Genomic DNA, 17,645 nt, shown 5'->3' with positions numbered 1-17,645 from the left:
ATTTTTTCTCTCCTGGCCTCTCTTGTTATGGCTGAGACCTTCTCGTGTGTTTAAATGTTAGCAGCTGCCTGGAAGCAACCTTAACTCCGCCTGGGACAACCTGATTATGTTTCCTCAGCAAGAATATGTTGAGACAAACGGTCACTTGGGAATAAACACGAGCTCGTCTGCAGACATCTATTAGTACATGGGAATAAAGTACGGGGCAGTAACTCATGTGTGGATGATGACCCTGCATCTCTAAAACCTCATGATAATTTGAGGGAAAGCTATGCTTTCTCTAATCAGCCCTCTATTCATTCTGTGCAGACACACTCTTAGAATATTGTCACTGTAAATTAGGCAGAAATGGAGGTGAAGAGCTCTTTGATTGCCACGCATTTTTGTGCCAAGTCAACCTAAAAGTATCATCAAACTCTGAGCATTAGCAAGATCAATTTGCACAACCCATAGAACATCAAGGGAATGGAAACCCCGAGGGAAATGAGCATGTGTTGGAGGCTCTGAGCTCTTTTAGGAGATACCTTTTTTCTAGTTGCTGGTGGATGGGTGCTGAAGCTAATCCAGGAAATGTTTTGAGGAAGATTATGCTCTTGTTTCCATCAATAGCACTTCCCCGGCCCTTCCCTTGAGGAGCTGATGTCTGGCTGTCCTTACCATGTACCCACAGCTGCTCTGAAACCCTCTTGCGGGCAGTACTTGGGACACCAGGCTGTGCTGGAGGCAGGTCTGCACTCAAACCTCATGTCCCTGCACTGCTCTGCTGCCCTCCAAACCTCTGACATCCTCTGCTTCCTGCTGCTGCCCTTAGTTTGGCAGAAAGCTCTTCTCTTCTCCAGACCCTCAGATCTGCACTCTTACGCCCTCCAGCAGCCCCATACCTACCCCAGCCTCCTCACACCCTCACTCCTTGACACCCTTGGGTGTTCATTACCCATATCAGTGCACCACTCTGCCACCTAAAGCTTTCTAAGCCAAGCTTAATTCATTTTCACAGAGGATCATCTCACAAACCTCACATCGAAGAGGAAACCTGCAGCAGAGTAATAACCAGCAGATGCAAAAGTGTGTTTAACAAATAGGATGGACTGAATCAGAGACTTTCCTCCTGTACAGCGCCAATCAGTAACAACTGAGTGCTACCATTAATATCCACTTTCCTCTCTGCCTCAAACTAAGATGAATCAACTTTTCTTGGTCTTTGGAAAATTCTTTTTTTTTCCTCATATTCTCATATTTAAGCCACAAAATGGTGTGAATACAAGCTTCGAGAGCAGATTCCCCAGACAGACAAGCTAAGGACAGAGAAAATTCTGCAAAACCAGGTTCTCAGAAGTTGTCTTTAAATTCTCAGAAGTTGTCTTTAAAAGTGGGCAGGAAAGGCAGTGAGAAGAGTGCTCTTCCCCTAATTAGCAATTTCAGATTAGGTTGGTTAATGTGCAGGCGGCTTGAGCTGGGGTTGGATACAGGCCGGAATGTCTCCTTGCTTATTCAGAGCTTATCAGAACACCCTGAACTTTCAGCCTTGCAAATACTGAGCTGGAAAAAGCAGAACAAGCTCTCTAGGGAGATTTTTTTTTTGTTAATTTTTACCTGTGGTTGGGCCAGAAATACTTTAAAGACAGATATTTTGTGTGACATTTGAAATTTTCTGGCTCAGGTGCCTGCCAGAGCTTGAGGTCTATGGAGACAGATATTTATGGGATCAGAGTTTCCAAAGATTCCAGCTTTCATGTAGTCACCAAAATAAATGACCTCCTTTTCATAAAAGGTCTCATCACTGGAAAGGTACCCAGCCTAGTGTCCCGTAGGGAGCTGGTGAACTCGGGAGTCCCTTTGAAATCAGGATCCGATTGTGAGCAATTTGCTTTTAGATATCTGAACTGAGGTATTTCAAGCTAGATTTTTAAATGGTTTGTGGAGCAAAAGAAGTTAGCAAACTCTTTAAGAAATAAAACTAAGTACAAAACTAGCTAACTATGGAAATAGACACCTTCAAGTTCAGAGGAAAAAAAAAAGAAACAGAAAAGTGTCTAGGACATCAGTACACCAGGAGGAGAGGTCTATATAAGGATAATTATCTATCGTCTTTGTCACATGAAAATAATGTAAATAGATCAGAGTCAAGGGCTGGGACCTAATCCAAAATATGCATTTACCTTGCATCAGGTAGGGCTTCTGGGCCAGCATGTATGAACTACAGGCCCTGATGATTCCTCTACAACCATAATACAAGTCCATCCAGACACACTACCCCACTCCTAAAGCAGTTCTTCGAAGAGCTACTTTATTTTCCTTCCAGATGTGCTGTACTATTGCACAGCTGGCTTTCGCTATGGGCCATGCTGGATGCTTTCCTGATTCTTGGGGATCTGGGAGACTTTGCCATCTCTAGATTATAATGTGGAAGGGAAACAAATCGTACATCCAAACCTTTCCAGCCAGTCTCTCTCACAATAACTAAGCCTTTGTGTTTTGACCACAGGGAGGTGTCAATGGTGATGCAAAAGGGATGTTGCCAGTAGTCTCAGCCTTTAATCCCCATGCAGCACATCAGTTGCATTCCACAGACCTAAGAAGAAGCCTCCATAGGCTACTTCTGACCCAGTACATATTAGCAAACTGCTCTGACCTAGAAGTTAGTGTGCAGAAGGAACCGACTGAAAGCTGATCTGCCAGTTGGGACTTTGGGCTGAAGAAAAGTGGAATCTGGCCAAAGTGGAAAACTTTGGAGAGCAGGACAGCATCAGCAGCCACAATGTAATAACGAAGTGATCCAAACAGACCCTCATCTTTTATGACTATCATACTTGGATGGTACCGCTTTGTGGACTTCTCATTACAATTTAGTTTCTGAAAGGATTGAAATCTGAGTTGCTGGGTCCTCAGGTAGGAAAAGCCACATTTAACCTTTCACTCATTTGTCTCCGAACACCCCTATGGGTTTTGCTCTGTGGACCTGCTGACTGCGAGCTGCCTTGTTCAGATCCAGCCTGCAGTGACCAGTACTGGGGCCACAGCACATTCATAAGGTGGGCTTAGATGTGGTGCAATTCTCCTGCTTTTGAATAGCTGCCTTCTCAGCACTGTGCAAAGCCCTCTTGATTCAGATCCACCCAGCCATGACTATGCATGACATACAACACAAGAGGGGAGTCATCAGAAGATCCCGAAATCAGCTGGTCACTAGAAGATGTTCTAACTACTGTCCACTGCATTAGAAGAGCTGTTCGCAAATGGGACTTACCTAGCATCCCCTTGTTCGAACTGGATAAGCACATATCCTTCTCAGCACTGGGGAGAACAAATCCAACCACAAACACCTCCACCCCATCTGCCATCAGTGCCAACCCTAAAACAAAGAAGAGGGTCCATTGGAAGCGTCCATGGCCACACTCCTCAATGATGTTCTCATACTGGTGGGCTAGTTGCTCCTCGTCCTCCATCCTCTCTGCCATAAGGTCTGCACGGTCTCTGTACTCATCAGCCACAGCAGGAGCTCGCTTCTTCTGCTTTTCTTTAATGTCATCTGGGTGCGGGATCCCTTGGTACTCCCCCTCATAGACTTCATCATCTTCATCATGGCCTTCTGTAACATCACTCTGGGCATCTTCTTCATGAGCAGGCTCATCCCCGCCACGATAGTAGCCGTCATTGGGTGCATAACCTTCATAGTTACCATCCTGGTACCTGTAGTCATCTGAGACTTGGTTTGCCTCCCTGCCCCTTTGATAGAGGTTTGTGTTTCTATACCCATCATCCATTCTGAATGGAGTTTTCTAAATGCTGTAGATCACTGTGTGTAAATACTCTAACAGATGTATTGATTTGTGCAATTTCTGGTATTGGTTACTTGAACATCTCTCTGTTCTTTGGAACTGATGGGAACACAGCTTCCCAGGCTCAGAAGGAGAACTACTATATAAAGTTTCTCTCTGACAGTCTCTTACACAGCTTTTGGTAACGCTTCACTTTTCAGTTGTCATTTGTGACTTGCTGGCTTCTTCTGTGCTTTGGGTGGGAAGAGCTGCTGTCTGGTGAACAGCAAGGGAACAGCAAATTGCACAGCCAGGGAGCTAGGAGGATTTGACAGGTTTTTCCTGATTCATTGTGGTGGTGAAGGTTATGTCCTGAGAAAGAGGAAACAATAGCAATGAGACAGCAGTAAGCTTGCAAGCACACATGCATTGAGTTTAACGCCAAGCATTTTGAATACACACTTTTCCATTGCAAAAGAAAAAGGCAAGAGAGTGTTTGAGAAATGTTTTTGCATCATTAAAACCCAACGCCTCAGAGCAAAAAAGAGCATTAAAAATTACCAAGTTAAGTGGGAACCTAAAGCAGAATGTAAAGCAATGTGTGGTCCCAATTTCTGTGGTTCCCAGAAGTCACGCCACCCACATGTGACGCTGGTTTCTACAGGGAGCAGAACAGTACTGAGCTGAGTTACTGGAACAGGGCTCTCAGGTTGATAAATATGTTTCTGTCCATCTAACCAGAGCACACTCATCCCTGATACCTACAACTGGCTAACATCATAATGACACAAAATATGAGCTTGGTTTTCCTCTTCATCCAGATCCCAAACTTAATTTTATTTAATGGCTTATTTTTTTCCCTAGTGTCTCTCTGTCTGTATGACAGACGTACAACTAAAATGCAGTGTCTGCCAGGATAAAGTCACCGAAAGTCACACCAAGCTCTGTTCTTCCCATATCAAACCATCAACGAGGATGATTTTCACAGAGAGCAAAAACCAAAGCTAATGTGGAATCACTGCTCTCTGCAGGGAAAACCAAGGGAAGCCAAGTCACATGTAAACACATTCTCATTTTGGACACCTGATTTCCATTATTTTTCAAGCAGTTTTCAGCCAGCTGGCTCTCCAGCGTTCTCCTGCATTTGTTGCCGCACACAGCTGTAGACAAGGAGTTTGAAAGGAGATTCACGTGGGAAACCGAGTAGAGTCACGCTAGAGGAGCCAGCACAGCGTAGGCATGTAGAAACCGTGGACTTCACTTTATGCTTTGAGCTACTTGCCTAAATAAAGTGTAAATGAGCTATGAAATAACATGGGAAGGCACGTGTCTGTATATATGTGGGTGTTGGTACGTACACAGTCAGTTGACCTATAGAAGTGCACACAAATTCACACTCTGTAAATAACAGTGCTACCTCTGCACTTTGGGGTCTTATTTGGCAGGCAGTATGGGTTTAAACAACATGCAGCTAAAATGACGTTGGAGGAGGAATTCAGTAGAAGCGCTCTCACAAAAATGCTCAGAAGGGTGTCACCCCTTCTGCAAATGCTGTGATTTTTTGGCAGCCCGAATGTTCAGGATAAGGAAAGAGCAGAGGCTTGACTGCTCCGTATGGAGTCATGGCCATGCCTTGCCTATGCCGTTCACGGGAGCTGCTCCAAGACAATTCATAAAAGCTTCCCCTGCATTTCTGTTTAGCTACCTGTATATTTATGGCACATAATTGTGATACAGCTTCTGCAGGCCCTGCCAGAGCATCTGCCTTTTCTCCAGCCCCTCTGCCATTTGTCACTGTATTCAACGTGTTTCCTCTTCCCTTTCTTTAAGTTGAATCACGCAATACATTTTGCATGAAGTTAAAAAGGCAGCAGTGCATTCTTAGAGGGCTGAAAAAGAGCAATCAATAAAGTAAAAAAAATTTTTTTAAACCCCAAAGGCATTCTGACCAGGTTAGAAAAATCAGGAGCCCACAGGGCAGGTAGCAGTAAAGAGAAGTACTTGCATCCGCATTGGAGGTGTTAATGTGCAGGGGAGTTAACATATCTGACAGCCAGTAAAAGCACTTAAGTGGGTTTTACAGCTCTTGTTTCAACGCTGGACTGTCACCACTGATGGTTAAAAAATGCAAGAGTACTTTTGAGTCTCAGAACCTCCCAGTCTTGAAGTAACTTTCTTGATCACACAAAGGTTTGTGTCATGACTGAACATCATGTTCTCCAAGGTAGTAAAAATGTAGTTCCATGGAGACTTATTTTCTTTTGAAAAGTAGGAGAAAGGGCCTTTTTTTAAAAAAAAAAAAAAAAAGAAAAAAGGACAATATGTGCTAAGGAACATTAGACCTTTGGAAGTCTTGAAATACCACGTGTTGGCAGGTTATGTTTCAAAGCGACCTCAAACGTCAGAGCAGGAACTGCATTGATCTCACTGATTTTGTCCCTGTCTGGTTGCTATAAAAGTGGATTGAAAACTTGTCTTAGGAAATGAAGTAATAATAATAATAATGATCAATAACAGAACTGATCTGATTCTGGGTCTCCACAGACCTTACCTCAAGCCTTACACCTACTTTGTCAAAAAGTAAAAGTATGTTCCTGAAGACCAAGCACTGGAAATCTTTTCATTCTCTATTAAAGAGCTGCCAAGGCTGGAAGCTGAGCTCTTTTCCTCCTACAATAACAGGACCAAAGAAGATCACAAGCTGAGAAAAGACCTACTGAAGCATCCATGCTCTTTCACTGATACACAAAGATTGCTATTTAGCGTACGGGGTCACTTACACCTCGGGCAGCATAGGAAATCATGGCGTGAGCTGACAAGTTTCATAGACGAGTGACAGCCACCTGTGTCAGAAGGACATGTGATTCAGAAGAAAGGTCATGGCAAATAATAGTCACTGGGTTCCCATTCAGTTTGTAGGATGGATGTTTTCTGGCATCACCCCGGGAGAAGGCGCAGTGCCCAGAGGCAGGATGTAACTTAGGACTCGAGTGCTTTACTTTGATACTTCACACTACTTGTTTCCTTTCGCTGCCACATATGAACAGGCTGATTCACTCTAGACCTGATTCTTTAACACGCTTTCACTCAAGCTGAGCTGCGCTTATTCATATTAGCAGCCTGTTTAGTATTTAGATGCGAAATCATGGCTTCTCATCGAGATTGCAGGCTTGGATTGCTATAATTACCCTTCACAGCGATGCATGAGAGCTTGAGACAAATATACGCATCACACTGATTACAACCTTGCACCCTTTTAAACTGACAGCTACCTTTCTGAGCCGTGCAAGCGAGGTTTAAACACACAACAAATGCAAGACACTGTAAGGCAGAGTCTGCAGGGGAGGGAGGGGCAGAGGCAGGAAAGTCTCATTCTGGGTCTTCCCAAAGTAGCCTGCAACTGAGCTTTGGACACAAAACCCTGAAGTATCTGGGAACACAGTTATTTTCCTCGCTTGTAATTCTCCATAGCACAGTACTTATTTCTCAATACATTTCCTTGCTTTTTCTTCCCCTTTAAGTAATTTTTGCACTAGAGCTTTTCTTCTATATTCTGCTTGATATTTATTGTAATCTTATTTCCACACCAGTCTATCTCATCAGTTGTCTTGATGCTAGCAAGCGTCCTTCACTTAGTCCTGCATCTTGCACACTCTGATTTATTTAACTGCAACACTTTAACACACGCTATTCACCATGCAGTTTTCTTGCACTCCTTAGATCTTTAGTCAGCTCAGATGCTGCATACTTAGCCAAGAATTCAGTCATTTGAGCTCTGCAACTTAAAATAGAAACCTAAAGTCTCGGATATACTCATAATAGAAAAGGTATCTCCTCTAGGAAAAGGGACCTTTAAGAAGAGCCGCTCAACACTTGTGTTTGGCCCTGTGAAAGATCATATAAGGGAGGTGCCTGGCACACTTAGGTGTTAAACTGTGAGCTGAAGAGCAGCAGAGTTTGGAGGGGATGCAGGTGTGAGTTTCTTGTATCTGGCACCAAATGAAGAAAGGTAGAAGCCCAGGACTTGTTAGAGCTGAGGATTATCAGAGAACAGACCTTATAGAAAATTAGTGATCTGGGCAGTGATGGAGAGGTGATTTCTAATGAAATATATTGAATCTTGAGGCATGAGGGAGTTTCTGGAAAAGTAAAGAGAGCAAGGTTGTTGCTTCGTGGGAGCCAGAACTGAAGGGAGCTGTGGGTGCAAGCATTATGCAGCAGTGAGAAAGCCAAGGCTAGGACATGAAATCCAGATTCTTCTCTTTGCCTTTGCATGCTCAGAAGGGGGAAGTTCTCAATGTTAACAGCGGAAGGGACAGGCTATATGCATGCTAAGGATAAGGAGCAGCATGGGGACACTATAAAAATGCTTTCAAGGGGTCTTTATTCACCAGAATAATCCCAGAAAAACAGATGGCAGAGCAGTTCAATATTCTGCCTCAAGGACAACTCCTCTAGAAAAACATCCTCACCCCCAGAGCTCCTTTCTGCTGGCAGCAATGGGAAGATGCCCAGATCCTACAGTGACCATAAGGACACTCTGCAGTCATAAAGCTGACTGTAAAAAAAAAAAAAGAAATCCTGAGAGAAAATTTTCCTCACTGAAAGGAGAAAGGAAATGGTGCAGATAGGTTGTTGCGAAGTTTCAGTCTCAGACTCTTAATGAGGATGCAATTAATAGACTCATTTGTACACATAAAGGACCACATATTTGAGATGCTTAACTCGTAGCTCCAAGGGGAGCAGCATCCTGGGCTTCAGGCAGCCAACAAATGCACAAATACTATTAGACAGACTGATGGCTGTAGCAAGGTCTGATCACCATGTTGCTAGATGGAGGTGAAGTGTTGCATTCCTGAGACACAGCTCTGCTGCAGGCTGAGCGCCCTTGGGTCTGTCACTTGGCCTCCTGGCATTTTTGTGTCCCTCTCAACCGCACGTGGGAGCAGCACAGCCTTCCTCTGGTGTGACTTGCAGATCAGTTCCTCAAACCTCCTGCAGCTGTAGTTATATGAATAGATGGCAACTTGTGCCCTCAAAAGCCTAAATAAACCAGAAATGGGAGCTGAGACCCAGGAAAAGTGGTTTGCCCGGAGTCCTTGTTGGGTTTTCACTGAACTCTTGCAGTCTAGCCTTTCTTTAACCAATAAACTACTATTCTTCCCTCAGAAGAATTTTAAAACTTTTCATCTTTCCAGCCAGTATAAATAAAAAAAAACAAAACCCAAATTAGTCTAGAGCCCCATAATTCACAAAAATAATACTTTAAGATAATGTCCATTAAAAATATTTCATCTTCTACTGGAAAAGGTTGCCCTTTTCATTGGCACCAAAAAAAAAAAAAGCAGGGGCATGAAGAGTTGCTTCAAATTGAAAAACAAACATTTAATTTAAGAAATGCCAGTGTGTCAGCTGCTTGATCCATTTTTTATTAGAAACATTTGCTGAAACTGATCTTTTTCACCTAAAAACTAGTTTCAGGTTTTGAAAAACTGTCATTTTCTTGTCAACAAAAGTTGGATCAGAAACTCTCCAATTTACTCTTGTGGAGTATTACTGCAGGTGCATCTTTAAGAAGGCAATATAGAAAAATATAGGAAAAGTAATCCTGCTAGTTATATGCATATGATTAAAAGTATCTGACCTCTGTGCCATGAGGCAGAAAAAGGCTTTTATTCCACAGGGCTCTGATTATTCTTTCTTTTTGCTAACATTAACATTGCTGCTGCAGCCACACAATTCAACATCCAGAACAGAGCTGAGCAGTATCATTGTTTTCCTGGACAGATGGCAAGGCTGGGTTCTTGGCAAGGATCCTGCAGAGGGAAAAGCAGTAAGATCTGGAGAGAATATATATGTAAGTGAAGTTAGAAAAAGGAAATGAGGAGGCTTCTAACGCAGAGAGGTAGACACCAAGTGAAATCAGAAGTCAAGGAGCAAGGATGTGGATTAATGGTCCAAATTGTGCTCAAAATAAAGTGGGGAATGGCCAGGGAAGCCCTGACATTACTGACCTGCAAACTATGGAGGGAAAGAAAAGACACCTACTGCTTAGTAATAACAGCAGCTCTCTCCTTCATATCTAAGGATTATAAACCCATCTCAGGCCATCTATGTTAGAGCTCAGCCCTAATCTTTACTAATTCTTGCTTGACTTTTTGCAGCTCTGTTTCACTGCCAAAATAACCACCAGTCAGGGAGAAAACTCTCAGAGCACAGGACTCAAACACTTTTGGAAGAAGTAGGCTGTGGGGAAAATCACTCGGTCAAAAAAATTATTGACTTGTATTTAAGGGGGTGGTTGTATCAAAATAGGTCACATCTCTTGCAAGTTTTCAGCAGTCACTTGCCTTACTTTGTCATTCCATCAAATATCCTAATCTCATGGTGCTGATGAGAAAGGAATCCCTGCGGAATTTCCAGTAGGGTGTTCTCAAATCTGAATACTGGCCAGTGAATCAGTGTGATTTAATCAGCTGAAGACCTGGTCTGTTTTATGGAAATACAGGTCATCTCTTGGGATGCAAGTTTATATATGATTGTAGACAGGTAAGGAGGGACTTTATACACCACTAGGAAAAAAACCCCTTCTGATTCCTCCTATTCCATCTCCAGTCTCAAAAGATTGGAAATAAAATTTGTCCTTGTGACATCAAGCATTCTTGAGAGGACCATATCACAGTCCTAGGCTGGAAACCCCTTACATCCAGAGGAATGTCAGCTGCAGATGTAATTTCTTAGGTCTCTTTTCTGCTCTTGTTCAGAAAAAATCAAGGCAGGTATATGAGTTTTCTTAATCAGTGATATGGTGGCTAGAAGCAAAAAGGAGCTACTTTACCACCAAAACCACCATGATTATGTGCGTGGGCATGTTGATATGTGGTTTTCAGGTGCAAAGCTATCTGTTAACGGCTACAACAATCAACTGTGGCTGCAAATACTTACAGGAGGCTAACAGGGTCTGGACTACAAGAGATTTAAAAATCAAAGTCTGTAGCAGGGCCTACCTTAAAAAGGGTTTGCTTTGAACTCTAGATAAAGAGGTGTCTTGTGGCTTCAGAGGAAAGCGCTGCATTAAGTGAAAACTGAGGATAAAAACAAGTTTCTCCTGAGAATTTTTTTATTATTAAGAAGTTATTTGATAGATATGTAACACAGGTTCAAAAACTCTCCATGGAGCTTATTAAGCAAGCTATCTGTGCCACAGCATCTGTATTAGTGGCTGTCAGTTAAAAAAAGAGCAAGATATTTGAAAGTCATTGACTTGAAATCATCTGGTTTAAAGAACCAACTTTCACAGTACAGATGGCACCTAATGATTGGTCCCCTGCAGCATAGGTAGGATGTGTAGGATACAAGTCCTGCGTTGGGTGCAAAAATCATTGATTTGCTCTAATATGCTGCTGGGATCTCTGGGACAGGATTCATTTATTTACTTTGCCCATGCTGTAGATGGGAAGATCGGTGTTGATGCACCCCTTGTATATTGAGAAATGCAGGGAAAACAGAGCTGCAGCAATTTAATGCAGATCAGATTAATTTAAAGCAGATCAAATTAATTATTTAACAAGGAAAGCATTTCAGTTTGAAATTCTCTGCTACAGCATCTATTGAACTTAAGCTATTTTATAGTTTCTGGATAATCTCTATTGATCTGTGATGGGTTTTACACATTTCTGTGTAGTTGCGTACTGTGTATACTTTGTTCCACCGTGGCAAAATACCTACTGTGTAATGCGGTTCTGGAGTCCTGCATTACTTTACCACAGTACCACATTTTTCTGTGAAGAGAAGCTATGATATTTGAAGATGAGGCATTTACAATAGCTCATGAATTTGGGGGCAGAGCTCGACATGGAATGAACACAAATAGTTCAGTTGTGCTTCATTGAACTATCCTGATTTATGTTAAGTAAGAATCTGGCTGTACTGCTCTAATGCCATTACACTTTTTCATCCCATCCCATCCTGAGCTCCCTGCAGGAGATTCAAGTTTCCAGCACATCGGGCACTAAAATGCCATTGCCTTATGTGGTGGTAACTTTCACAGCAAAGCGGCTGTGGGCTGAACTTAACTTGTAATTCACCATGTTATGTTATGAACTAAGGGACAGAAAGTCCCCCAGATTGTTAAGGGGGGATTATATCTTAAAGCCTGATATTCTGTTAGTGCAGATGCTTTAAAGGTCATATCTAAGACAGTATGTGCTGCAGCAAGCTGGCACAGTGAATGTGTAGCAGATGAAACAAGGAACAAGCATCAGTCAAGCCGAATAAACAGGTTTTCTGAAGATAAGGACACAGACTAGCAAGTTGGGTGTTTGTGAGATATAGAGAGGAATGTTTAACAGTAGGAGTTGGAAAGCAATGGCTTAGCAGCACAAAGCTATATAAGGAGGGACAGACTACACATTAGGATTCCAGAGAAAGGCCATAAAAGGTCAATTTGACAAGCTGAATATGGATAATGAGTTGAGACAGATGGTGTAAGAATATGGTAGCTAATAAATAATGAACAGACTTGCTTCAAGGAGCAAGAGCAGGGAGAAATCACAGCCGAGAGCTTAGTCAGAAGGGAGGTGGTGAAGGGGAAAAGAACAAAACCATGGAGAATGAGGGAGAATCACAGCAGGAGGACCAGTGGGAGAGGAGTGTCTGGTTTCATGTGCCAGAGTTTTGTGGAGATGACAATTTTCCTAAAGAAAACTTAGAAATGCATATGCCTGAACTGGAATTTGGCCATCTTATTAAGATTAACAATCTTTTAGCTGAGAAAATACTCATGATCTCTAAACTTTCCCTAGATATCTATTCCCTCTTCTCCTCTCTCATTATTGTAGTACCCAAGTAACCTACAGTGCTCACAGCTCCCATGCAAGGCTGGGAAGAGTTCTTAGGTTTGTTTTGCACATCATGACCCAAGGCAGAGAGAGACTAAAGTTTCATCTGAGCATTGAAATGGAAATGCTGTGCATGGTGTCCCATACTCCTGGGGCTTCTGTAGACAAGCGAGCTAAGGTCTCCTTCCCACCTTCACAGTGAGCTATCTTTGACATGATGACCAAGATAAAGATGAGCATTGCTGCCCCACAAATCTTTTTCTAATGTGGAGCTGAGGCACAAACCCTGATCTGGATACCAAGGAGTATGTTGAGATGTCCCAACGTAAATCAAGAAGCTTTCTCAGGATCACCTGGGGAAGCCATATCAGGGCCAAACATCCAGCGCATGTTTCTGTTACATCCTTATCTTTTTAAATATCATAGAGGGCTAGAGGTTCGAGGCTTTACTGCTTATTAATAAACCAACCTCTCTATGAGCAGCATAAACCAATAAGTAATTTAGTGTTGATTCAGAAACAACCATGCCCTGGTGCCCTCTAATGAGTTTGAACATTTCTATGTGTGTTTGCCCTTGGACAGCTTATTAGGTCTAACCTTACTGGACGTGGAGGCCCTGACAAGCTCCCAGAGATGAGTGTAAGCAATAACCTTGGAAATAAACCACCTGCAATTCAGCAAATTCTGCCTGTGTCAGACAGCAAACACGCTTGATTAACTATGAAGTGCTTAGCTTATTGGCAAAGATGTGCCTCTAGCTACAAAGGGGACTTTTATTTCATCACACTTGCAATCTGTGTTATTAAATAATGAACCACTTAATTAACTAATTCATTAATACATGGCTGTGATGAATAGATTTGCTCCAGTGACGGAGTCATGAGAGCAGACGCAACCCTGAGTGACTTCTAAATACTGCTTTCTTTCAGGAAGGATTTTATTTGAGCAAGTGTCTTCATTAAATACCTCATTCTTTCTCCTGCCTTTAGCTAATAGAGCTGTGCCAATGTCTGCTGTGTCTGTTCGCCCCCCAGCATTCCCTGCTCTTGCCCTTCCCTCCTTTCTGCCTTGCTGAAGTCTGAAGTTCCCCCTCCCCTTTGGCTCCACACAGCCAAGGTGTCTTCAGCGTGTTGTTCCACATCACTCTTTGCCCAGAGCCACCACGCTGCTGTGGCCAGGGTGCAAGGTCTCATTGTCTCCTATCTCAAATGGGAAATGACTGTAGTGCTTCAGATACCGAAAAGCATCGTTAGTTATTGTCCAGGATCACCTTCCCATTGCTGAGGCACCAACAAACCTCCCCATAAACTGGAGACAGAGGAGTAAGAGAACAACCTCCCATTGGAAGGAAGAGGTATTGTCTATGTTTAATTAGCGTGAATCCAGACTCCTTTTTTTGATCAAGCATTGTTTAACGTTTTAATATTTAACCTAAGCTTAGGGACAGGGTATCTTAGCTATCAGCGTTATCTGTTTAATCAAGGACAAATGTTCTTTTTGGAAGAAAATAAAGAAGAACTGGCAAGAGAAATAGCCTTGAATTGTCCTTAGGTGACATGTGACCATATGTGGATAAAAACGGTCAGGGCACTTCATCCATAAAGACCACCAAGGACCCCTGAAGAGAGGAAGGCATGCGCAGAAGGATCTGAAGCAGAGCCAAGATGAGTGACAATGCCATTAGGCAACCTATGTAGATTAGAATGAACATGTATTAGATAGGCAGAATATGTATTAATTCATTGTATAAATATAATGAAGGAGCTGGCTTTGGTGTGCTTGATTTTTGGAAAACCACTGAGCACTCAGGCTTGTGCAACCCTGAAATATATTAGCAACATCTCTCCTGAGTGTGTGTTTATTGACTCATTGGAAATGATGGGCGATGAATCCGCTTTTTGGACAACAGAAGGACAGATCATTTAGTGCACCTCACTGCAGCCCTTGCAGGGTGGTTGTCTCCTGTTTCCACTGTGGTATTGGAGTGTGTTAAGAAAGGGCTCTAGCACAGACATTTCCACAGGCTGAGAGGTCTCCTTGCAGGGAACGTCCCTGTTATCAGGAACAGCTCTTTCCCAGTCCTGGACAACTCAGGCTTCAGTCTCTAGAGACAGTAGCTTGCCAGCTCCAGTGAAGTGTACCAAAGTACTGGCCATGCCAGAATCCAAGCTCATTCCAAGAAATCCCCCATGCCACAGCCTGTTGCAGCCAACCTTATGCTTCCATCATGCTTTTTAATGGTTTGTTATTAATGTTTCCCTTCAGGGCTGCTCAGTGATCAAGTCTGAGGAGCACAGTTATTACACTACTAAGACTGAGATTAGATAAGAGAGGTGGTCCTCAAACTAAATTCAATCTCTTTCTTTTTAGCATAAGCCCTCTAATACAATTGTCTTGTGGCCACAGGACTTTCAAAATTACAAATGCACTGTTCATTATGCATCTTGCCTATGCAAAAATGCAAGTACATGCAGCAGCAGATGTAAGAGATGTTCACTCTGAGACTTCTTTCAAGGTTATTTAGCAGGGAAAACACTGGAGCAATTGCTTTTGCTCCATCCATTTTTCATAGAATTTTGATTATTTTGACCATTTTTTGAATATGAAACACTACTGAGGAGACCTGAACTTTGTAGCATCCAGGATCATTCAACAGATTCCATTCTCTGGTTATCAAAGTCACTATGTGCATCACATGTACCACTGCAGCACAAACAAAACTTACCCATAAAGCAATGTTTTCTTCTGTAAGAAGACAATTTGCAAGGCTTGTCTTATCTGGGAGACTCTACCTTGAATATCTCAGATTCCTGGATCTTTCCTGCTTTTCAAACGAGCATATTGCAGAAAATCACAAAAATAGATTTTTTTTTTTCATTGACTAGATGCACAAACTAAAATTGCCATAGGGCCTGGAAGATGTTGGCACTGACTTAACAGTAATGTAAGACCTCACATATAGCAACACTACATTTATACTTATGTTTTATACCCATATGGAGACTTTCAGCTCAAAAGAGCCCCTGGTGGCTTTTTTTGTGCACTATACAGCAGAAGAGGAGTATGGCTAATTTGAGCACATATAGTGGGCTCCCTACTGTAATGGAAAAGTGAATCGCTTTGCAGTGGTTTTTCCCAAGCATCCCATATTCCTCTCTTGCTCCTGCAGGAGTTTTTAGGATAGGTCTTTGCAAACGCAGCTCATTTACACAGAGTCTTAAGCTTCGGCAGTGTCTTGACAGCCCAAAGTCGTGGTTCTCAGCTGTGCCATGGGTCATCTACTGTCTCACAGCCTTCTGAAATGGTGTTTATGCCTCTGTGCAACAGGAGAGGAAGAGGAGGAAAGGAGGAAACAGCTGAAACAAACAGCAGATACTGCAGGAGCAAAAGAATGAGAGAAAGCAACAGCAGAGCATGAGACATAGCAAAGAAGATAGGACAAGGCAGGGGGTGGGAGGATGAAGGTCAGAAAGGAAGGGAGATGAGAAGGCATAACAGTAGCTGGAGTACCCAGTCTTGGAAACTAATGTTGCCTTGAGACAGTAAAAGGGGGAAAAAAAAACCCAACCAAAAAACAACCAACAAAAAAACCCCATAAAAGCAATCAGGCATACCACTTCATAGCAGTGAGAAGGCTGTGCGTTTGCCTCCCAAAGAGCCTAATACATTCCTGAGTTCAGGCTGGACATTAATGATGAAAAAGCTTCATCTCCCCAAATTAATAGCTACAATAGATCATCAGTCTGTAATACCATAGCTCATGTGTACACAAAGAGAAAAATCCTCAAAATCACCTGTCGAGGCAGAAGAAGGATTTAGCTATTATTTATTGCTTAGTGTGACTCATGCTTGTGGGTAGGGGCACGACAGTACAGATGGGAGCTGAAGTCAAATTGCCATCAGCGTAATTTATGCTAGGAGAGTTGAATTCAGGCTACTTCTGCTTCTGGTTTACCTGTGATTTTTCCGTAAAATATGAAAAGGGTAAGAAGAAAACAGTTTGAAAAATACATGCCTGTGCAGCCATTTGTCAGGACTCACACAGGTTTGCTTAGGGCAATGATGGCTTCATGTATTGGGCAGCATCAAGAACTCCACACAGTTTTCTGTAATGCCACAAATGTCTCAACCTTAGAGAGGACATTTAGTTATTCTTAGGTTTAGTTCCTTGTCTGAAAAATAGCTGTAATAACTTAATTTCCCTACCTGTCAGAGATTGTGTCGGGAAAATACATGCATAACTGAAAAGTGAATCTTGTAAGCACTGACGGAGAGCTCAAAAGTTCAACTTTCTGGACTTCGGATTGTCCTTGCCAAAACCACTGTGATCTCAAAATTTTCCTCACAAGGACAGTCCCCTGCAGATGACCTCCAATGTGCTGTTTCTAACCAGCATCAATAATACTTCCAGCCTGTCCTTCCATTCCTCTCATTTCAGCTCTACCCAAAGAAGAATGCTAAAGGCACTAATATTCATCAGGCTCCCTAAAAATGGAAAAGCACTGGAAAGAGATCCTGAAACTCTGGAGTTCCCATGCAAAGGAGCTGCTCTGGCAGCTGGGCAGAGCAAGGATCTTGTGACCTGAGGAGCAGTCCTCAGCATCCCTGGTCTGAACATGCTCCTTCCTGCAGATACTGAAATGAGGGGAATCCCTCTACTCCCTCCCAAAGACCAGTCTCTTTGACCCAGCTCAAGCCTGCCAAGGAGCTGTACAGCAGAAATTCCAGCTGCAATCTCCCTGGAAGTGACTTTAATGGAGAAATATCACTTTTAGCAAGATTTAAGCATTGAGGAGCTTAGCATCTTCCTCCCTGCCAGGAGTCAGGGATACAGCATATCCCACCACTGCTGTCACCATGTGCCCTGGTGTATGTCACCAACAGACAGGACTCAAGGGTGTGCCTCTCTGGCGGCTGTCTGTGCCCACACAGCCGGCTGGCCTCCGCTTCTCGTTAGCCTGCTTGCAAAAATATTATTTGGCACAGGGATATCCTCTCCATCCTTCCCTAAAACTCAGATGGAGCATGGATTTTCTTGTCAGCAGGA

General features: G+C 42.8%; 1 protein-coding gene across 3 annotated transcripts in view; it reads right to left on the bottom strand.

Annotated features, from left to right (window-relative positions):
* Positions 1–17,645, bottom strand: part of SV2B (synaptic vesicle glycoprotein 2B) — a 66,880-nt gene that overhangs the window by 28,327 nt on the left and 20,908 nt on the right. For all 3 annotated transcript variants that reach the window (XM_075100611.1, XM_075100612.1, XM_075100610.1), the window contains one exon: positions 3,248–4,130. In XM_075100611.1, the coding sequence (XP_074956712.1) occupies positions 3,248–3,764 (517 nt within the window). In that variant the 5' untranslated portion in view covers positions 3,765–4,130. The remainder of the gene's footprint in view (positions 1–3,247; positions 4,131–17,645) is intronic.

Source organism: Phalacrocorax aristotelis, chromosome 7 (genome assembly GCF_949628215.1).
Source record: "Phalacrocorax aristotelis chromosome 7, bGulAri2.1, whole genome shotgun sequence".
Taxonomy (NCBI): Eukaryota; Metazoa; Chordata; class Aves; order Suliformes; family Phalacrocoracidae; genus Phalacrocorax; species Phalacrocorax aristotelis.
The sequence above is the reverse complement of the archived record's forward strand: the minus strand, read 5'-3'. Positions and strand labels throughout refer to the sequence as shown.